Source organism: Equus caballus, chromosome 2 (genome assembly GCF_041296265.1).
Source record: "Equus caballus isolate H_3958 breed thoroughbred chromosome 2, TB-T2T, whole genome shotgun sequence".
Classification (NCBI taxonomy): Eukaryota; Metazoa; Chordata; class Mammalia; order Perissodactyla; family Equidae; genus Equus; species Equus caballus.
Genome location: NC_091685.1, coordinates 60,790,736 through 60,814,089, shown reverse-complemented (window position 1 = coordinate 60,814,089; position 23,354 = coordinate 60,790,736). Strand labels below are relative to the sequence as shown.

At 41.4% G+C, this 23,354-nt stretch overlaps 1 protein-coding gene across 1 annotated transcript in view; it reads left to right on the top strand.

The window, feature by feature from the left end:
- Nucleotides 1–23,354, top strand: part of EBF2 (EBF transcription factor 2) — a 187,197-nt gene that overhangs the window by 116,486 nt on the left and 47,357 nt on the right. The window contains exon 7 of the mRNA XM_001493943.6: nt 11,577–11,658. Within this exon, the coding sequence (XP_001493993.1) occupies nt 11,577–11,658 (82 nt within the window). The remainder of the gene's footprint in view (nt 1–11,576; nt 11,659–23,354) is intronic.

Genomic DNA, 23,354 nt, shown 5'->3' with positions numbered 1-23,354 from the left:
TATACATAAGGGAAAGTACCCATTACCCCAAAATATGATTGTTAACTAACTGCTTTACACCTTAGTGTTTAAATGCCACAAAGTCGTTTCTCTTTCTTCCTAATAACTTGTCAGGAATTTCTCAAAAGCTGACTCCACGAAGATCACGATTACTTCCTTTCTACTCTCTTGCACTGGTACATATTTTGAAATTGGCTAGACAAGGCTGAAAAAAATATCCAAAAAACCCAAAACCAAACCACTTGCCTATCAATATGTGGGACTTGACTGGGTGACCTGTCCAGCTTTTTCCATCTCTAAGCTCTGCTTCGGATAGTATGTAGAGCGCTCAGTTCAACACTTTACGGGAAGAAGAACGGGGAGACCCTCCCTTTCACTCTGCGTTTAACCATTAAGCACTTTTTTTACTTTAGAAAAACAGACCTGCACACATTCCCGACTACAGAGAAACCAAATTTCCTATTATAACCATTCAGAATGGGATATGGGGAGTCTTAAAGAGAAGCACAATACATTAAAATGATTTTTCTTGAAAGGTGAAGACAATATTCAAGATTTCCGTGGCCATTCTCATATTTTTTGAAAGAAAATAATTTTAGCCTCTTATTAGTACTATTATTCCAGCTGTTGTTATATTCCTTCTGAGTAACTACAAAAGGCACAGAAAGCTCCCTTTCTGTTAGGCTTTTAACAATCTTCCTGAACCGCTTAATCTCTTAGATGAGGACCAAAGGCAAGAGCTATGGTTTGGCTCAGAAAACTATCCAAATATCTTATGTTTCCAAACCATCCAAGTAGCAACATTGCTTAGCTCAGAAAAATTGTTGCAGCTTTTTCTCGGTGCTTTCAAAATATTTTTCTCAGTCTGGTAGTCATTGCAGTAGCCCCATAAGGCAGCTGTCCCCGTTCTCCTTCTAGATAAGAAGAGATGGAGGCCAAGGTGAATACCTCTCAGGGCAGGAGCGGAAGCACCTCCTCAGGCTGGCCCCCTGGCATCTGCTCCCAGCTATGGCCACAGGCCTCTGAGGTGCTCCTGGCCTTTGCAACTTTCTTCTCAACTCCCAAGCTAGCTTATGTCCTAAGTTTGTCAAGAAAATACTGGCTGACTAGTAGTGCAAAGGTACATTTGGTATGGTAATGAACCTGGGAAAATCATCTCCCATTCATCAGAAGTTTCTACTGTGTACAGCGTCACCATAAAAAAACTAAATTGCAGTGACAGGAAGCCAGGCACATTTCAAGTGGCTCTATCCTCTTGGCCCAACAGTCTTTTGGCCGCTGATATTAGTGATTTAGCTGAGTGGAAGGGCCAAGGAGCTCTCTATTTTCTCTAAAATGATATTTCTCCTCTCTTTGAAGGTTTAATAACTTCCTCTGCCAGAACGTGCATTTCTCACTTCATCTTTCTAGGTTTGTTCTCAATTTGCATGACTATCTATTAAGCTTACCTTGGCCTTCCAGATTCCCGCCTTGCTTCAAATTTTCTAACAAGTCATCTACCCATACCTTGAACTCTCCTGATCCGGATTTATTTTTTGGGTCAAAATTAAGCTTCATGCTTGGTTATAAAACTACATCGTTTCACATTTTCAAGTGCACAGTTGCATATGTTTCTTCGAGACTCTGCTCTTCAGCATTAAAGAGGGACCCTTCATTGTAATCATTACCGAATGGATACAGTACTAATGGAACTTAATTGTTTCCACTAGATAGATCTCGGGTGTTTTTTGGCAGCCAAAATGAAAATGATTCCAAATACCATCAAAGGGGCTTATAAGCACCCAGCATGCACGAGTGTTTTGATATACAGTGGAGTGTTAATATCATTATCTCTCCTAATACAACATACGGTTACTTTAATCCTCTCCCGCCTCTGTGATCTTGGAAGATCCGACGGATAGAAAGCAAAGAATAAAACACTATATACAAGGAGACAAAGGGAGAATTAGTCCCCATCCTCTGAATGTGATTTTTTTGATTGTTTGAATGTTGGCTTCAAATATGTACCTTTATCAATACTGACTTCTGTATCTTACACGCTAGTTTGAGTTTGTATGCGACATCAAACATACCTTTTCACACATGTTCTTTCCAGATTTTTTTTAACACTTACTTAGCAGTTTATAGAAGGAAGTGAATGATCTCCTCAAGCTGCTTACAAATTAAAAAAAAATCTGTGCTTATTAATTATGCAGGATTAGTCTAATTATAATTCAGCAAATTAATTAGCGACAGAAGGTGTTCTGAAACATTGGAGTACATTTGCATGTTAAATGGAGAGGCTAGTCTGTAATATATGTAAATTTATGCATGGCTTCATAGTTTAATTTAAAAATTTGCAGCTGCATATGGTATGGGAGCAGGTGAAAAGTCAGTTTTAGTTTAATGATGCTAACAAACATTGGATGGTGTCCTGTCTTAGCAAGAGAATGCACTCCTATCTGCTAATCTACGACTCTGTCATAAGAATATAGCGTTACATAGATGTTCAAACTCAAGGTCATTAGTGAAGGGACCCATAGGTACAATACGTATAAAGCTGGAAACTGCGGAAAGAAAGTGATGATAGGAGGAGCCCAAACTCTGAACTTGGTTTGCCACTTTATCTGGTATTGCAGATTGAGTCAGTCGGCCTTCATTTCGGGAAAGTCACATTCCAGCCTGTGTAAAGACGGGTATCTTTTTGGCTGACTGGTATCTATTCTGGCAGGTGTAAAAGAGTTGTCCAACCTTGATTCCCTTTCCAAATATTCACATTTGCACTTCATTTCAATTTCCTGGAGCCGTGGGAAAGTTATTACCGAGTTATGAATTAATGGTAGGGTAGAGAGTTTTACACATTGGCCTCAACCATCTGGCAAAACAGTAAAACCAGCGGACCAGGCAGCAGCAAAGGGCTCTTGGTGTAATTGGTGTTCACTGCTCAGCCTAGCATAGATGAGCTTCACAGGGAGGGCAGAGATGGGAGGGGGAGGGAAGGCTGCAGCTGAGGAGGGGGCGCTAAGGAAATAGGACGGGAAGGACCCATTAGGCTGATGGCTGGCTAATAACTTCATTTCTCTCCTTCACCCGAATAGTCATGGCATTAGAAAGGGAAATAGATTTGTATTCTAATTCTGAAGTCTCACTGAAAGATGTTTTCTGAAGTCAGTCTGTTACGTGTTCGGTTTCACTCAGTCTTTTTTCCTTTTCTTGATGAGAAGGGAGAGAAAGGATAGGGCAAAAAAGAGGATGCAGGTTAAAAATAAAAACAAAAACAAAAAAGGAAAAGATAGAACTATGCTGATTACAAAGAACCCTCCAAAGGCATTTGATGAGAACAATTGGAATTACAAACCTGCTCTTAGTGTTGGGTTTCATTCCAATTCAAGCCCAAAGTGTTCAATTATTATTTTCATTAATGGTGTCAGATTTTCATCCGAGTGCAAAAACAGGACTTTTCCTCAGAGATTCTTCCCTACGAGCCTCATGGTGCCAAGAAATGGAATGCAGGAGAGTGAAGATGTGTCTGAATACAGAAGGAAGAAAAGTCCCAACATACAACCCGAGGTCCTCAGAAACTGTGGTGTCAGAAATAAGTGGAGAATCACAGTGGCCCCTTGTTTTTGCACCTCTGTGACTGTTTACAGCCGATTGCTTGCCGGGGGAGCGATGGGGACATTCACTTCGGGAGAAATCAAGAAATGGCTTTGAAAGGAAGTCTGTCAATACGGGAGTCAGAATTACACAGCGGGGGGGAGTCGCTCCCTCCTGGTGCCTAAATGAATACGGCAGTGTGTTTGGTAACGAAGGATCTATTGCCAAACTGAAATGCCGCTTCCAGGAGCTTGTAATTGGAGTGAACGCCAATAGAAAATGATTCGATGGGTCCATTGCCAGTTAGGAACCAAAGCTCTGCATTATTTTGCCTGAGCACAGTTTACTGAAAACAGTGATGAGGATGTCGCGCCCCCATTTTGTTGCTGTTGTTCTTTTCCTGAAATCTGTTGTAAGAGGTTAATTACATGTTCTTTTTTTTCTTTTTAAAATATCTTTAAATATCTTTAAAATATCCCTAAAAATTAAGGGACAATCTTCAAGTGGAATATATATTAATATTGGAGAGGGAAGCAGTGCAGAGAGAACCAGATTTGAATTTGTGGCAACTCCCTCTGGTGTAATTTTGTTTGGAAAATGGGCCATTTTAAAATGTAGTCAGGGAGAAGGAGATTCAGGGGAGAGGGGTACAAGCATCCATTGCAAAAGGTGAACGAGCTAACTTACTATGAACTGGGCTTCTACCCAAACACTTTGCGTGGGTAACTAATCCTCACTACTGGCCCAGGAGGTCATGTTACAGAGGAAGAAACTAAAGGTCCCTAAGTTTTACAATAAATAATAAGCAAAAAAGATAATAATTGCAGAAGCCTCGACACTATGTGGAAATGGCTTGGTAGAAAGACCTCCTTTCCCCCACCGACCCACCCCCCAACCCCCGCAATGAGCTGCTACATATAGGACTGAAATTATCTACTTCCAAAGAAATTAGCTTGCTGGTGTATTTCAAAATCTCCAATGTAGGAGAGTCTCCTTTGTCATTTGAGCAATGCTTTCAAAGTTTGTATTTAGTGACTTGATTCTCAAAAAATGTTTTTCAAGATTTAATTCAACTTCTTGTGTTATACATTGAAGTTCTGGATTTTTTTTCTCCTTAGTGTTGATGGACAAATGGCCTTGAATCTTCCTCATCCACTTCAGCACTTTTGCATTCTCTTTGTAGAGACAGGCTGCAGCTATTTGGGCCGTGCCATCTTTGGACCATGTGGGTTCTTGAGACATCTTGTTTTCCAGATATCTGATGGACTTGCTTATCTTCCTCTGCACACTCCAAAATAGCCACAGAATTTCTAGAGATGCTGTCCCTGATAGGAGTGATAGACATTTTTGTTTGTTTGTTCTGTGGTATAACATGAAGAATGACTCTACTCTCCTTTCCAGAGAGTAAGATGAAGGATGTGACATGATCCCCCGTGTAGAACAATGCGGTACTAGTCCCCTGAAACCGAGATGCTTGGCAGTCTGTCCCACCTTTTCCTTCAGAAGAGGTTTGGCCAAACTCCCCCCAGAGCAATGTTTTTCTAAGAGTCAGACAAACCGGAGTTCCACTCCTAGCTCTTCCACTTACTAGCTGTTTGACCTTGGGCAAGTCATCTGAACTTTCTGCGCCTTATTCATCTCCTCTGTAAAATAGGGATGTTAATTCTCCTACTCTCAGAGTTGGGTGGATTAAGGGAAGTCATACATGGCAAATAATATGAGGTCAATGAATATGGGCTACTTATTTATTATTATAATCATCATAATTAATCTTTTAGTCAAGGGGAGTTGAGCATAGTTGGAAGTAAGAAAGTTTGTTGCTTACAAAATTTCCGTAAACTTAAATTTTTTGAATCTGAAATGGACTTTCCTGGAAATAGCCTAGCTGAATAAGCTTTAATGGTAATATGGTCCTTCCTTAGGAATGTCAATGGAGATTAAAGATTTTATATATACTCTGTCCATATATTTATATTTGTACTTTAAGGGATTGTTTAAAAAAATGGATTACATAGAAAATCAGCTTATAAAAGGGAGTATTTGATATAAAGCTAAAGAAGCCAGTCAGTCAAAAATTTTAAATCGTCTCCCCTTTGCAGGGATCTTCTTGGACCTTTGTGCCAGCGGCCATCTTACCAGGCAGATCTCAAGTACCAGGTGTTCTCAGATGCCCCATTGTCAAGTTTTTAGGATGTAGCAAGAGCCAATGGGGAGTTTGACCTCTCAGCATCTCTTCAATTTTGTGGACTCAATTAAGAGTCTTTACAAGGTTCTTAGAGCATCAAGGCCTTTTCTTCTCTGGGCTGACACCTGAACAATCAACAGATTTATCAAGGGCACGTCTTGAGTCCAAGGCCAGGGCCCACTGCTGCCCTTCACCTTACTTGGGCTGCCTGGATTCGGATTCTGTTGGAGGCTTTGGGGAGAGGAATATGTGTTCTCTCTGTTGTCAGAAGGTTCAAAGAGGATATTAAAGTTAAGACCTAGACTAAGGCTGGAACATCATTATTGTGTTTTTCACTGATCTCAAGTGGAAACCAATTACTTAGGGGTTTTCCTACCATATAAAGCCGCCATGTGGGCCATTTTCAGGGTGAGAAAATGGCCTTATGGGTGTCCATCCAGCACAGCCCCTCACTCTGCCTAGTCCCCCAAAGGATGTAAGCTTGAGAGTATCCTGGGAGAAGAGAAGCAACTGCCAATTCCTTTCAAATATGATTTTATGATCCAGCCTATACCTACATTTGGTAGGTCTCAGAAATGATATGAGAGTGTTTTGAGGGAACGGGTTTATCTTCTTTTCAGAAGCATGCTCGGACAGTGGAAACCAATTGTATTTTAATTTATTGGACTCCAGAAAAGGAGGTTTACCAGTTATGCAGATAAAATGTGTGTCTTCCTAAAAAATGAATGAACATAGACCTTTAAGCATCTATGTCGTTTGTGAAACTATATCAACTCTATAGATGGCTCAGACTTTAGTGATCCAGTCTGCTTATGTGGCCATTGTGGCAGAGAGAAAGAACCAGATAGAGCAGCCTTGCTCTTGGCCCTTGGAGAGTGTGGAATGTTCTCATCTCCACATGTATAAGATGTGGCCATGTCATTGCAGGAGTTGTTTCCAGAGAAGGCAGAATTAGATTCTTTTTAAGGGAAGAAGTTTCCAAGTGAAAGGTATTTTACATACTATTTTACATAGAGTAAGGCTCTGCATAATGGTAGCTGTTAGTAGTGCCAAGTTCACATTCCTATGATAAACATCCCTGTCTAATCTTCTTCTTGAAAGAAGCTTCCATGCCCTCCACAGACTTTTCCTAAAGATTTTTTTGTATTATAATTTTTTAGAATGCCCTATATCTGGGATTTCAAATTGGAGATAAAATTGAGTGGCCTCTTCCACAAATCTGGAGAAAGATTATGCTGGGTTTTGTACTAGTCAGATCATTGGGTATGATCCTGGAGTCTATCATGACTATTAAGTACTTACCCATCCTGTGATTTAGAGACCCCCGCTGCCCCACCACTGAGCCTTAACTCTGCACCCTATCTGTGCATCTAGTGTGAATCTCAGTTTCTATGTCGAATGGGCTGAGGATGCATCTAGAGCCATCTAGGAGCTTTCGTTCTGTTCTTGAACAGTGCTGAATTTCCAATATTCCAGAGATTGGGAGCAGAAGAGATTTTGGGGGTACTAGGTAATCCCCTGGGATCTTCGACCCATGTTCAGGGGTCTCCAGATTCATATCGGAATCTACAGAAGCATATTTTGAATACTTTGGTTGTGTGCTCCATGAGGGCGAGGATTTTGTCCATCTCGTTTGCCATGGTGCCTGAAGCTTCACAGCACCTACTACACGCTTAATAACTGATCAAATGAGCAAATAAATAAATTCAGCAGGGGTTTTCAATAGTAGGCATTTACTGTCATGCAGCTATCTTTGACCTAATGTTTTCCTCTTGGGCTGCTATAATCCTCTCACTTTCCAAGAAACCAGAATCCTTCTTGGGTTTTTATTTTTTTTCTTCTTCTTTTTTCAGAATATGTTTTCTGAAGATTTTTTTTTAAATAGCTGTATTGAGATATAATTTACATCCAATAAAGTTCACCTTTTCAAAGTGTGCAATTCATTGGTTTTTAGTATATTCACAGAGTTGCACAACTATCACCATAATCTAATTGGTGCAGGGAACAGAACACCAGATGGACCTTGCTGCCAGAGAGACCCAGGTTCAAATCCTTGTCTCTGCCATTTACAAGCTGTGTGAGCTTGGGTAAATTTCTTAAATTCTTGGTGCCTTTGTTTTTCCCAGCTGTGAGATGATTTGGACTCATAAAGATATTGTGAGAAATAAATGAGGCATTGTGTATCAAGCACATAGCTTGGAGCATGGCACAGAGTAGATGTTTGGCAAGCCTTCTTCCCCTCCCCTCTGTGACCCCCGTACCCTTCAGCTGCTGGAGCACACAGGCTGGTGAGCAGGGACAGAGATGGCTCTGATGTGATATTCTTGAGCCACCTTCTCCTACTTCAGAAGCATAGAGAAAGGATCCGAAGGGAATGGTGCATCTCGCTGAATAACCTGCCCATCAACCCTGAGGCAATGCCAGCTCTGGCCAGAGCATCAGCCAAGATGCCCCGTTTTCCACCAATCAGCTATCCTTGATGATTCTTCTTTCTCAGTCTCAGTCAGTGGGTTTGACTTATTGCAGAAACCCCCCCCCCACACACCCCTGTTGAGCTTTAATAAGTTCAAAATAGTCAAAATAAGTAAAAAATAGTCTTTTTGTCTTCAGTGATTTCTTCCCCCAATGTAGCCATTTCTGGAAGGTTCTCAACTCTACACATTTTTCTTTGCAATCATAGAATATTAATGTTGAAGGAGCCCTAGAGATAATCCAGTTAAACCCTCTTTTTAACAGCTGAAGAAACTGAGGCCCCAGGAAGTGAGGTAACTTGGTTACATAGTTAGTTGGTAGCAAGTCGAGACGAGCACACTGTCAGCATTTACTAAATATTTGTGGAATGAAAGAATGCCTTTTGGTACATTATATCGCCACGGTTGACCTAGGAACCAGACTGAAATCTAAGGGCTTGAGTTCCTGTTTTGACCCCACCTCTCTATTCCTCTTTATCTGTAAAGCAAGGATAAACCGAGAGTTGTTAGTGTTTACTCTTAAGGGATGGGATCAGAAGCCCTGTAAAGTGGACCACACTAAGTGGTCATAATATTTATGTAGTCAACGTTGTTTGGAGAAAGTGGAAATAGCAACTTCCATGCTGATGAGGATCTGCGCATTTGGTCTGAATCTCGTAATTCATTTTGGTTTCCCGTTTCTGAGTGGAGAGAGCTGACATTTTCCAGGCAGCTCTGGCTTCAGAGGGATCCAGACCCAGGGGATTTGTTCCCTGCAAGTTACCCCATGGTTAATGAATGGTATGGTTAGTACAGGGTTCTGCACCAAGACCCTGAGCACAGTGGGTGGAGGGGGTGATGGGGAGAGAGGTGGAATTCATCAGTAAAAGGAAGAGACAAAAAATTAGAGATGTCAAAAGTCCCAGAATTTCTTTCAATTAATTTTTAGGCCCACATATAAAATATCCAGGCCTTAATTTCTGTTGCTAGTCATTTAGGAGTGGCTGTGCCTTCTTTTAGAAAGTAGCACACAATGTCAGAGAATTTTCTCTCTCCCTCTTCCCTTACTCCCACCCTCTTCCATCGCCCTCTTCCCCTTTGTGAACAGAATGTATCTCTTTAGTGTGCAGGGGGCTGTGTAGGTTACAAACTCAGACCTCAGGCCAGCGAAACAGTCAACACAGGGTGTTTCCCATCCAAAGAACTGTTAAGGGTCCTAATTTAAAATGAATAAAGGCTTTCAGCAGGCCCCTTGTTCCCTTAAATCAATTCTGTTTTATGTAAACATTTATCTCCTTTGCACTTTCCCACCCACCACACCATTCATATAATAGTGCCTTCGTGAACATTAATGTTTTCACCAGATACGTTTTGGAGCAGGGATGGGGTAGGTAAGGGGGGCTATAACACACAGAATGCATTATGAGGAGCCCAGTGTGGCAGAACTTTCCCAAACTCAAGGAGTTAGTGAGAAAAAGCAACTCGATTTGGTTTTAATAGAGGAAAAGAAGTAAATCACTGACGGGGGTGTTGGACAGATGTGGTGTGGGGTCGAGGGCTATTGTTTGGAGAGAAACACAAGCGAGAAAAAGGCAAGTTCTAAGTATATCGTGAGAGATCCTCTGTGCATTGTAAGTGGCTATAGCTGACTGTGCTATGAATGTGCAAATGGAAGACTCTTCCCCTTAAAAAAATAAAATGTTTGAATTCTGGTCAATCTTCTCTTAAATAAAAGCTGCAGTCCTTTCTAAGGCGCTCCGCTTGCTTCGGGCAGACGTTTACTGCACTTTAGGACATGGGGGCAGGCTGCGAGTGCGCACACCGCCAAGAGCAGTGCACAGCCCTCCCTGCTCCTCGTCCTTCTGGAGGTCGCTCAGATGCAGACCCTGGACCCCTTCGCACACACCCCAGAAGAAGTGAAAAGCAGATGTTATAAAATAACAAAAAATATTTAGCTGTTATTTCCAAATTCACACCCAATCTCATTCATAGATAGGGTCAAGAGCACGTGGCCAAATATGTTTACCAAATCCGGTGTTAAAGAACCTCAGATACCGAAAACACTCTGGAGAGTGCCATGTTCCTTCTCCCCTCCTTTATCATTTACTGTTTATCTTCCCAGCAGGTTTTGTTATAAGTGATAAATACAATTAATTGGAGTGCTCTCTAATTCTTTTGTGTGATTGTTAAAAAAATAAATAAAAATAAACCATCACCGTGAGAGCATTTCACCAACCGTTGCTTTAAAATAGAATTTTTGGAAGCATTGTTGATTTCTCCTTATTTTTGTTGGTAAATCCTGGGGAAAATGTATATCTTTTCCTTTAAAGTTCTAATTCAAGGCATGGATGTGAGAGTTCTGAAGGGACTTTGGGACTGCGGTAAAATTTCGTTGTCATAGTAACAGAAAGGGAAAGAGGCCTAGCTCACCTGGGACTTTAACACTGCAAAAGCTGGATTTTTTTTTTTTTTTTTTTTTTTTTAGGGAAAGGACTCTGCAAGTGAAATAAATGAAAAACTTATTGTATTTTGAAACAAAATTCCAAACATTAAATAGGTAAGTGGCTGAAAAGGCCACTTCTGCCATTTTTCTTGGCTGATGTACTTGTCTGATTCAAGATACCTAATTTTAAAATTGCACAAACAGGTTATTTAGGAGAATGTTGGCTTAAACAATATGTCTTATGAATGATAACCTCACACAGTTATTCTGTGCCTTTGTATTTTTCTGGATAATCTATAGAGGGTCTGAAAGGACATTCACACTTGCTATTAATCATAACAACCCCGGCGTACGCCTTCACAGAAAGACTCTGTCTTTGGATGGTAACGTACCATTTTCTGACTTTATGTACATTGGTTGAAAATCTCAGGTCTGCTTTGTGTGTGAGGGTGTACATGTGAGGTGTGTGAGCATGAGGGTGTGTGAGCACGAAGGTGTGTGTGGCCAGCGGAAAGCCACAGATGTGAGGAGCGCTAGGATTCTGGGCTAATCGTGCCATTTTTAACCCTCTGGAGTAAGACATTTTTGCACGGCAGGAGTCACTGCTGCTTTTGAAGGCTTTTTTTGGAGAGAGAGAATGCTCTAGCAACTTGGGGGTGGGCGTACGCACCAGACCAGCTTGTGAACCAGTTCACAGTCCTCAACAGTCATGAAGCAGGCGGCGCAGGACTTGGGACTGAAAACAGCCACATTTACAAGTTCAAGTTGCAGAGGGTCAGCCGTGTTGCTTCACAGGCAGGGCGGCTGAAATTCCCCAGACCTGAAACACAATCACTTTCGAATCAGATCTAATATAATGCAGATATATTCTCTCTGAAAAAATGTTTACGTAAAAATGTAACACATTGCTTTCTCTTCACAGATTCTTTTTAAAATTTTTCCTCAAGTGCAATCAGAATTGTTTGAAAACAGCGGGAAACCCAAGGGACATGAGAAGGTTTCAGGTAAGGGGCCCTCAGCGCTTTCCTTTTAAATAAGCCATCCAGTTTTTCCTCTCCTCAGCACTCTTTTTCTTTTTCTTTTTTCCTTTAGAAAACATTATTCAGTGATGCTGCTAACTGTAAATGATCACCCTCCTCCATAGCGCTGAGGCTTTCTTCATTTTGTAGTGTTTAGACCTCTGCTTCCATTGCCAAAGCCCCAGGGGAGGGGCACCAACCCATGCTGGAGATTTGATTTTAAGCCCTCAGGCTGCCGTTTGCACACACAGCTGCCCACAGCAGGAACCGTGTTCTTGATATTCAGCCACCTTGGGATTTTTCAAAGCAGCTTCTCTGTGCTTTCTGCAAGCAACAGCTTCTTCCTCTCCTTTTCCACCGATTAACTATTCAGTGGGCTCTCTCGGAGTCTTGTGGAAAGCACGGCCCAAACAGCCGTGCTCGCTTTAAGATCGCAGCATGACAACAAGACCCACGGGACGGTGACCCAGCTGCCTGGCAGTTAAATCTGCCACCGGTTTCATCACCCTTGCCACTGATGTACCGAGGATACAAGCTAATAAAAACACAGGGCGAGGCAAAGCGTGTCAGGTTGGAGATGAGAGGGAGCGCAGCCCCGCTTGGCCCCCTTCCTTAATCTTTGGAGGACCCATATTTAATCCACCAAATGGCTTTCCTGCCATTCCTGCCCAATCGAAATACATAGTGCTCCCTTCCCCATAGAAAAATTGAAAACATCTTAAACAATAGTGTTCAAGCTTGAGACCCTAAGAAAAATCCTGGCAGCAATGAGAGAGGTGGGCATTATTAGCTTTCGGTTTCAGGTGAGGAAAGCAAGGTTCTGGGAGTTTAGGTAACTCACCTCTAATCACAGGAAGGAGGTGGTGGAGCCAGGAGCCAGGACATCTGTCTGATCAAACTCCTTCCCCCAGACCAGGGGTCTGCGACGTGTGTACTTTGCCTTGCCTTCTTGAAATTCTTAATAATTTCTGAACAAGGGGCCGCACATACTCATTTTGCCCTGGACCCCACAAATTATGTAGCTGCTCCTGCCTGTCACTCAGAGAGCTTCTGTGGTTTAGGAACAGAATCATTAAAGAGTTAATAGGGAAGATGGGCACACAGACAAGGCCAGGGAGAACGACTTTGAAAAGGAATTCTTGTTATTTTTTTAACCGCATCATGGTTATCAATCTTGCTGGGGCCGGGACACTTTTTGTTAGTTATTTAGCACTGTCACCAGCCTCTCTTAAAAAAGTTAAGCCCCTCCTCTCCATCACACGGATTTCCCCTTTGCTGTACGATGTGAAGACAAGTAGAAATAAAAGGAATGAGCTTTCTTGGGATCAAGCAGGAACACTGTGGTGGAAGTTTATGGTACTCAGTATTCCACATGGGAGTGTAAATAATCTCAGTCCCAAAGAGTGTGAAATTCAAGAGAATCCCAGAGTGCCTCCATGACCAAGGCTAGCTTTCCCTTCCAGAAGAAATGGAGGCCGGGAAGAGAAGTTGGCGGTTTGGGTTCTTACCCTCCTTATTCTCTAGCATCACTTCCAAAGAGTTTCAAGTTTGAGAATACTCTTATAAATTTGGAGAAGCGTTTAATAAAATGCCTTGTCATTTGATTTATCCCGACTTTAGAAATGAACTCACTCAGCAAATGCGCCCCAGTACTGCCTGCGCTTCTTCAGGTATTCACCATGTGAGGTTTCCCATGTGCTGAGGTTTTAACAGTTAGAATAAATATTGCTGCCCTCAAATGAGAAATACTCATCCTATGTGAAGGCATTTGACTTTTACAAAGACAATGGAAAAGATAATAAAAGAAAGTTTGTGGGTTCTGTGATTGTCTTATTTCTGGGGTAGAGCTAAAGTCAATTGGCAATTTGTTTTTTCATTTTTTTAAAGCCCCAATACATAGTTGTATATCCTAGTTGTAAGTCATTCCAGTTCTCCTGTGTGGGATGCTGCCACAGCATGGCTTGATGAACGGTGCGTAGGTCCGCGCCCAGGATATGAGCTGGTGAACCCCAGGCCGCCAAAGCGGAGCACACAAACTTAACCACTATGCCACTCGGCCAGCCCTTTTTGCATTTTTTATTAAGATAAAATTCATATAATGTACCACTCACCATTTTAACCATTTTAAGGTGTGCAATTCAGTGGCTTTTAGTATATTCACAATGTTGTACAACTATCACCACTATATAATTCCAGAACATTTCCATCATCCCCAAAAGAAACACCCTACCTTTCAATTCTCTTCTTTCCCCAACCACTGGCAACCACTAATCTACTTTCTGCCTCTGTGGATTTGTCTATTCTGGACGTTTTGTATGAATGGGATCATACACTACGTGGCCTTTTGTGTCTAGTTTCTTTCACTAAGCATGATGTTTTCAAGGTTCATCCATGTTGTAGCATGTATCAGTACTTCATTCCTTTTTATGGCTGAATAATATTCCTTTGTAAGAATATATGTTTTGTTTATCTATGTTATCAGTTGATGGACCCTTGGATTGTTTCCACTTTTTGGTTATTATAAATAATGCTGCTGTGAACATTCATGTACAAGTTTTTTAATGAACATATGTTTTCAATTCTCTTGAGTATATACTTAGGAGTAGAATTTCTGGGTCATATGGTAACTCTATCTTTAACTTTTTGTGGAACTGCCAAACTGTTTTCCATAGTGACTGCACCATTTTACATTTTCATCAGTATTGTATGAGGATTCCAATTTTCCACATCTCTACCATTTCTTATTTTCTATTTTTTAATTTTTTAAAATTCTAGTCATCCTAAGAGTATGAAGTGGTATCTCATTGTGGTTTTAATTTGTCTTTCCCTAATGACTAATGATGTTGAGCACCTTTTCATGTACTTATTGGCCAGTTGTATGCTTTCTTTGGATAATTGTTCCTTCAAATCCTTTGCCCATTTTTAGATTGGGTTATTTATCTTTTTATTGTTGAGTTGTAAGAGGTCTTTACATATTCGGGATACTAGGTCCTTATCAGATAAGTGATTTGCAAATATTTTTTCTCATTCCATTGTTGTCTTTTTTACTTTCTTAATAATGTCCTTTGGTGCACAAAAGAATTGGCAACTTTTATACTGTACTCAGATTCTATTAAGAGTATAACCTTCGGGGCCAGCCCCATGGCCAAGCAGTTAAGTTTCACGCTCCGCTTTGGCAGCCCAGAGTTTTGCTGGTTCGGATCCTGGGCGCAGACCTAGCGCCCCTGATCAAGCCATGCTGAGGAGGCGTCCCACATAGCAGAGCCAGAAGGACCTGCAACTAGAATATGCAACTAGGTACTGGGGGGTTTTGGAGAGAAGAAAAAAAAAAGAGAAGATTGGCAACAGTTGTTAGCTCAGATGCCAATCTTTTAAAAAAAAAAGTTTTTGAAAAAAGAATATAACCTTCACTGAAAGCTCTCTTACATGGAGAAGGCTAAAATGGAGAAAGACTTGACTATGTGCTATAATGGTCAAATGAGAAACATGGATCAAGTTCAAAATATGAAACGAAACCAGAGAGAGTAGGTAGTCGTGGTGGTGGGGAGAGGGATCTGAAGGCATGGTAATGTAGGAATTCCTGGAATGTATTTCTCATTCAGAATGACAAAGGTAATCATTTTAAACCACACAGGTAATTATTTCAATTGTCCACTTTTGTTTTATGATCAAACATAGATTTAATCTGAAGTACTCTTTTGTGGTTTTTTGATCTGAACAAAATAGAAATATGAAATATTTCTAACCAAATCATAAATCTAACCAAACTCTGTTGCCTCTCTCCTCCCTCCACTTTCCCCATCCCCAAAACACTGGTGGAACCTAGATTCTTTTCCTAAAAATGATCAAGTGAGAACAAAACCATTATATAGCACTTATTTTGCAGGCTGAAAACTTCTCTTTAATTCAATTTAATTCTAAGTATCATGGACATATAAAATATTTATTGAAACACAGTGGGTTTTAACCCTTTTTTGGCTCAGATCTCTTTGAGAATTTGGCAAAAGCTAGAGTCTCTGTGCCAACAAAAAGCTACGTTTAAACAAAATTTTACTTAAAATGTTAGGGGTTCCCAGACCTCTTGAAACATCTCTTAGGGTTCCATGGACTCCTGATTTAAAGAAGTGAAATTCATCCAACACCAAACGGGCATCCGCCATATAATTTAACCCTTATGATGGCGACCTTCCACTTAGAACTTTTCCTGATGATCTTCCTACTCTCTTGGCTTTAAATGCCATCTATTCTCAAATGACTCCTTGATCCATATCCTCAGACTTCACCCTTCTTGGAGCTGGAGACATACAGCTCTACCTCCCTCCTGGGCATCTTCCCTTGGATGACTAATGAATGAGCACATGTTCACAACAGAACTCAATACTTACTCCCTGATTCCTGCCCTCCTTATTTATTGTCAAAGTGTCACTTCCTCCTCCTAAGTATCTGTTAAATCCATCTCTCTCTCCTGAAAACTGCAGTAGGCCCTACCCCTACTCCTTGTCTAATCCATCCTCAGCGCGGCTGCCAAAGTTATCTTTTAAAACATATCGCTCCTCTGCTTAAAACATGTTATAAATATCTACTGTCCATCAACAAAAGCTCATATTTAAAAAGGCCTGGCTGGTAATAGCTTCACACCCGGCAACGCTTCTGCCACGCCCATCTCCAAATGTTTCCATATGCCCCCCACTCACCAGGCACACCTCACTAATTTCTACTACATGGAATATTACCTGGAAGCTTTCCACATGGTCGCCCCTCTGCCTGAGAACACTTCACCCCTCTGCAACTTGTGACTTCTACTTATGCTTCAAGACTACACCTGAGTGTCACCTCCTTTGTGAGGCATATTCTGACTCTTCTTGGCAGAACTATTGGCTCCTTCTTCTGTGCCAACATACCATTCTCCATAAGCTTTGACTACATCATTGAGCACATTGTCTTGCAGTTATTGTTTATACAATAGACCATGTGCTGATTGAGGGTAATTGATATGTTTTATTTATTTTTGTATTTCTCCTCAATGCCTAGAACAATGCCAGCCACTCTACAGAGCTCAATAAATTGTTATTAAATGAATTTTTACGAAAGAGAAAGAAAAAGAAAGGAAGGAAGGGAAAAAACAAAAGATTTCCAGGACCCCCAACGTATCTAAATCCATGAACTGTGAATGCAGAAAATCACTTCTGCCTTCCTTGAAGTCGAATAATTAGGTGAAACTCTCAGATTAACAGCTCAGTGAAGGAAAGGAAAAGAAATGTATGTCTAGTTGAAGCTGACAGGCCTGTTAAGACATAATGAACCCCAGTCTTTATTTCTCTGTCTTGTGAGTAAAGATCAGGTAGTTGGAAAATCCAGAAGAAAATCAAGCCAAGAAAAGGAGGAGTCAGCCATGTTGTCATTTCCCACATTCAAATTCTAAAATGCAGTGGATGTTGACAATGATCAGGGCTGTTGTTGCCAGCTCACGCTCCTAGATAGGCTACCTGGGTCTGCTGCAAGTCACGGTGAAAACATGGATGCACTCATTCATTTATTCATTCACCCAACCAAGGTTACTGAGGAAACTCTGTGTGCCATGTACTATCCTAGGTGCTGGAGATACGTCAGCAAACAAAACAGATAAAATTCCCTACCCTTCAGGGACTTCCGGGGTAGTGGGGAGATAAGGAAAATAAGATAAATGAGTGATTTACATAGCTGAGCTCTGCTTCTCTATGGTCTTTAAGTGACCTGCCTGGAAGCACAGGGGCCCAGCGTGGGGCCGGTTGTCTCTGTGTTGCCTGCTGGAACTCGGTGGTGTGCTCAAGTACAGGAAATGTGGGAATTAAATGACACCCACCATTATAACAATAGCAAGTGTGGGGGCCGGCCCGGTGGCCCAGCGGTTAAGTTTGCACGTTCCGCTTCTCGGTAGCCCAGGGTTCGCTGGTTCGGATCCCCGGTGCGGACATGGCACCGTTTGGCACGCCATGCTGTGGTAGGCGTCCCACATATAAAGTAGAGGAAGATGGGCACGGATGTCAGCTCAGGGCCAGGCTTCCTCAGCAAAAAGAGGACTGGCAGTAGTTAGCTGAGGGCTAATCTTCCTCAAAAAAAAAAAAAAAAAAAACAATAGTAAGTGTGGATGCTCTTTCTGAATAGTTTTCAGAGTTTTCCACAGTGTCAGCTGTAATAGGACGCTGAAGTGAGCAGATGGTTTACTTGAGATTGGGATGCTTAGAGGCCTGGGTACCAATCCCCCTACTCCTCCGCCTCGGAAAGACTCTATTTTAAACACCCCACTATAGAGGGCTGGGGTGTTTTCTATCATATGGGCAGCTCCAACTTGTACATTAGTAATTCTGGAGTCGGTAGCAGGTGCCTTGACACATCTCCAACCCTAGAATCATTTTAAATTAACTCCCTCATTCAAACTTATAGCTTTCCTGTAATTAGGATAAAGAGTCTTATTGCCATTTGCTGAACTTTTCTGAGTGACTCTTGGGTATCTCAAGTTCACCCACTAAATTATTCCCTCTTTAGATTAGGTCCACCAAATCATCATTTTGGGTTTTTTTTATACAGTTAGGCTAGGGAGAAGACCGAGATTCATATACAGGTCTTGCCATCCTTTGCCCCAAGAGATAAGAGGTCAAGATGTGTGGAGAGGGAAAGAAAAGTCATTTCAGGGCCGGGTTGGGAAAGTCGTCAGTGCTGAGGTGATTCCTGTTTGCTTATAGGGATCTGCGCACACCCCGGGGGGGGCCTGCTAGGAGGGCGTCTTGAGGGAACTTGAAGGGGGTGAGGGAGAGGGTTGGCGCTTTGAGAGGACACACCTAGCAGGTCTGTCAGACCTCTGAGGAAGAGAGAAGAAGTGCACAGTGGTGGAGAAGGGGACAGAAGACACAAAGCTGTCCTCTATTAGAATGAAGAAAGGAAGTGAGGCCATGTGAGGACTGGCTGACATCCTCGGGGTAGCTGGATAATGTGAGAGGCCTAGAGCCTGTTAATGCAACATGCTGGATGCAACATGCTCAGGAACAATAAGGAATCAATGCAGATGACAAAGAGACCTAGTCCACACAGCTGGGTGTTAGCCATTAGTCTATTTGACTAAACGATGCAAGAGCAAAGGGCAGGGCTACTCATGTCTTGGAACGGGGCCAAGATCCAGCCAACAAACCTGTACGATTCTTAAACCCCCAGCTCTTACATAAAACTTTTTAATAGCACCACCGTCTATTTTCCTTAAATAAAAAATGTTGAATGTTTCTCTCACACCGGTTGAAGAGGGAAACAAGAGTTTAAATTAACTCCAAATGGTAAAAATTTAATACAGCTCCAGCTGCCTGCAGGTTTCTTCAGTTCCAATCTTTCAGTTCAAGAGCTACTCCAGCTGCTCTGTGATCTCATGCACCGTTTGAAGGTTGCTGTGCTACCGAGCAGTGGTTTTAAAGCACATAGTGAAAATCACTTGACTTGTGGCCTCTCTGATCAACAGGTGAGTCCATTATCTGGTGGTAAAACAAACCAGATAGTCCAGGTTAAGAAACAGTAATTATCTACTGGAGCCAGAAGCACACCTCCAAGGGTCTGAGGATCTTTCACTCAGTGTAATGCTGAAGCTTGGGGAAGGCTTTCTGTCAGTCACTTCAAGCTTTTCTCTGGCAGTAGACCCTTCTACCACCCCCACTCCCTCACTCTTGGTGTCTCAAATAGGAACAAGAATCAAGGTGATAAGAATTTTGACCAACTCACATAGGAATGTGTTTTGAGCTGTTTGTGAGAGAGAAGGAAGAGAAGTGAAAGCAGGCAGTTGCCTACATAACTTTTGGGAAAGGCTATGTCGAATTTCGGTTAGGTGGAAACAAAGCCTAAATGCTCAAACATTTTAGGAGACTCACATTTGAGCCCTAAAACCTATCCCTGAACACATTCCAGAACCATCAGATGCAGAGCTTCCTGGAAAGCAAAGCTTTCTCAGTTTTGCAATGAGAGTGCATAGATTCTTACACTGCTTCTTCATGCTCCTAATTTTTGATGAACGACAGGTGATTCCCGAGGTCCCTAGAGGGTGGATTCAGTGGGAGAGAAGGGCCTGGCCAAATCTAGAACTGTGTCAGATGTGTTAAGGCGCACCTGTGGCTCTCAGAATGTTTGCTAGTAAAAGACTGCCCTTGACCATAACCATCCCGCTTGGCGTACATTTTAGATGGGAAAAGCAATGGGTTCGATGGAAAAAATGAGGTAAGGTGGAAGGAGCAAATGTCCACGGCCTTTGGGATGAAGGGAAATTTAGTTATAAAGCAGGTTAATGGCCTTTGGGCTCCCTGATGACATGAAAGTCTGGTTTAAAAAAATTGCCACTTGGTTTCTGAACATATTCAACTGGTTTTTTAAAAAATAATCTCTAAAAGGTATCCGTCCTAAGCAAAATTTGCCAAAATATGCCAGTAGAAATGCTCTTTGGCACACTACTCCACTTATGCCAATTAGAATTTTTTTTTAAGTGCCAGAATAATCATTTCAGTAACCTCAAGTTATATAAAAAAAGTTTTTCAACTCTTTGTAGTCTATCTCAAATCTCATTTCCGTGATGGAAATATTTGTTACTGCCTTCAGTTCAGGTTAATGTTTCTCACCTTTGGACTCCTAGAGTATACAATGGCCACACAACTGAGTCCTCGATTATGTGTTACTGTATAGTAGTATTTTCTGATTATGTAGAGTGTTTGTTGTGCTTCCTCACCTACATGCTAAGCTCCTTGAGGTGGTGACTGTTTCTGTAAGCCTCCATTGCATGGAGCACAGTGCCTGGGAGTGTCAAGAGTACCTCTGACTGATTGAAACACAGTGCTGTCTGGTTACTGTAGAAAATATATTCTGAACACGATGCAGTCTACACAGAAACTGAAATATAATAATGCACACCTGAAATTTACACAAAGTTATAAGCCAATAGGACCTCAATAAAATAATTAAAAAAAAAATCTTTGCAGGAGCTATATCATTAATGCCACGGCCCCCCCTTCCTTGGTGTGAGCAACTGCAGAATGCCCTACATGTGTCCCCAAAGCAATCAACTTTGTGTTCTCTCGTTTGGTACTTGATACTTCTCTGAAAAGAAAGTTTAGCCTTAGGGAGTATGAAACAACAGCGCTTGCTAAGAATTCTGGGAATTCCTTTAAAAGAAAAAAAAGATGACAAAATCCATACTTGTGGGGTAGGTGTTTAAAGGTAATTTTGGAGACTCTGGAGTCCAGTAACCAAGAAGAATCTGGGCTTTAAATCTGGTCTGAAAATATGAAGTGTGCCAAGAATGAAGTGGTAGGGAGAAACAATTCACAGTAGCCAATTTGTTTGTAGTTGGCCTGGGTTGAATTAATGGAGGCTTAGACAAAACTGTTTCATCAGATTCCCCTTCTTGACTGTGAGAATTTGCCAGGGCATAAAAACACCAACGGGGTGTTTCTTCTTGTGATATGGACTCCACACTTGGTTGCCCACAACAACCAGAAGTTTGTCTTGATTTTCTCTGTCCCTTTAATGGTCTCTGTGTCTCTTTCCTCCGTCCACAGGTGGAAAATAAAATCCCACATAATAGGTATGCTTGGGGAAAGCTGAAATAACATATATAGCAACTGAACAGTTATAAGGGAGAAGCACATCATGAATTTAATTCCATTTCCAGATGTAAAATGTCATAAAGAATTTTTTTCCATACTTGGCAAAATAACAGGAATTTTTGAGACCATTTTATTTAGCTTGGTATACGTGTGTTTGTAAGTAGGTATCAGAGAGTCTTCCACCGAGTGTTATAAATGCTGCATATTGTAGCTTTACCGAGATTAAACTACCAAAGGCCCCACAGTCAGCTGGGAGGTGCATGATCCTCATTGAAATGGAGGGGAAATGTGTCTGACTAGTGGGAGAATTTGGTGTGTTTTCAAAGCAAGAACTCTGATCTGTATGGGGAGGTTTCTAACCAATGTAATTATTCTCCAGTGACTAGAGACACTGGGATTCTCGTCTGTTTCAAGGAGCAGATCTTTTAGTCATTCCACACATTTTTCATTTGGACTTCTCTTTTTCTTTTAGCCTCCTGTGTGAGACTTACGGTCTTTGTAGGAACACCTGGGTATGAGCTGAGACAGGCTGGCTGGGAGTGGGCTCCAAGCTGGTCATTCCTCTGACTTACATAACTCAACTAAATCATACAGTTAGAGTCTTGAGAAACATAGACATTTAAAAAAAAAAAGTGGGATGTTCCAAAAAGCCAGAGACATTTCAGAGTGAGCCATAAAAATAAGCCAAGGGTGGGAATAAGTAGGTTTGGTAAAAGTCTCCATGCCACATGCTATCATTCTGATACCAAAGAAACAATTCCTCTGTTGGAAAATTAGTTGTACAGGCAGATTAACGGATGTGTCCACCTAAAGGATAATTCCCACTGTGGCCTTTTATAGGCAGGAAAGAGCTCTTACAACTCAGCTCCTGCTTTATATGAATTATTAGAGTGAGGACATGGGAGTACTTTTGGGTAATGAGAAGAAAAATATAATTTGAGGAAGCCAATGAGTTGTGTTGAGTACTTTTAGCAGATTGCTAACACACTTGTAGATTTTGTTCTTAAAACTTGTATTTTTCAAGGGGAGATACAAACTTTTCATTCATGTTTCTATTTCTGTATAATTAGCTAAAACTGCTGTTTTACTGGATGATTCAAAATGGAAGCTGCACCGTCACTCTCCAATTGGTCTATCTTTATTGATCTGGCCTCACCAAAAATTAGAGACTGCATTAGCAAAATAAGGAGTTGCAAAAAGTGAAAAACTACTTTCACTTAAAAAAATGCAAGCAATTTCATTTGATCCCTATTTCTCTTTCTTGGAACCTTGGCTTAAATGTACCACATCATAAATAATATTTGCATGAATATAATTGGTTGTTGCTTTTGTATTGAATTGAAATGTATCAGTTGAGGAGAGCTGTAATGTATGATGACTTAGTTTTCAGGTCTACAGGCTCTCTTATTGGAGCTTGAGCTAAAATACAGATACACCAACTATGAGAAACAAATGAAAGCTGTCACCAGTGTCAGCAGCAAAAACCGGGGGTCCATCCCACACAAATTATGGACATCTGTATTCCTAATTGGCATCCTTTTGGGCTGTGCCAGCAGAATGGCAGTGCCAAGAGAGTCTGACAGCTTTAGAAATGCCTAAGGATCAGGTTTGGGTGATAGGAGACACTGATGAGGCATAGAAGTTCTTTTGTATGTAATACTGTCCAAATGTTTGTTATAATGCTCATGATTTTTAGTTTCAGGTACCCCCCCCCCCATGGCACCCTTTGTCAATACTAAATTTACTACTTCTAAAACAGATCAGTTTATGATCTTAGGAGAACAAGTGGTATTGATGGTTATATGATGAGAAGATCGTTGGCAAAGATGCATACAAATAGTTAATAAGGTAATGGTAAGAAATGTTGACCTTGATTTGTTTAGCTAAGATGTAAAGATTTTTGAAGGTCAAAGGTGTCCTTGTGTAGTGTTTTGGAGTCTAACTGTGTCTGACCCTCTAACATTAAGCTGCTGTGGCCTGCAGTTTTGAAGAGTGAAGCAAACCAGGGGGAAAGAGAGAAGGGGGAGAGAACAGGAAATGGAGTGAGGTGTTTCAGGAAGTTGTCAGGAGTTG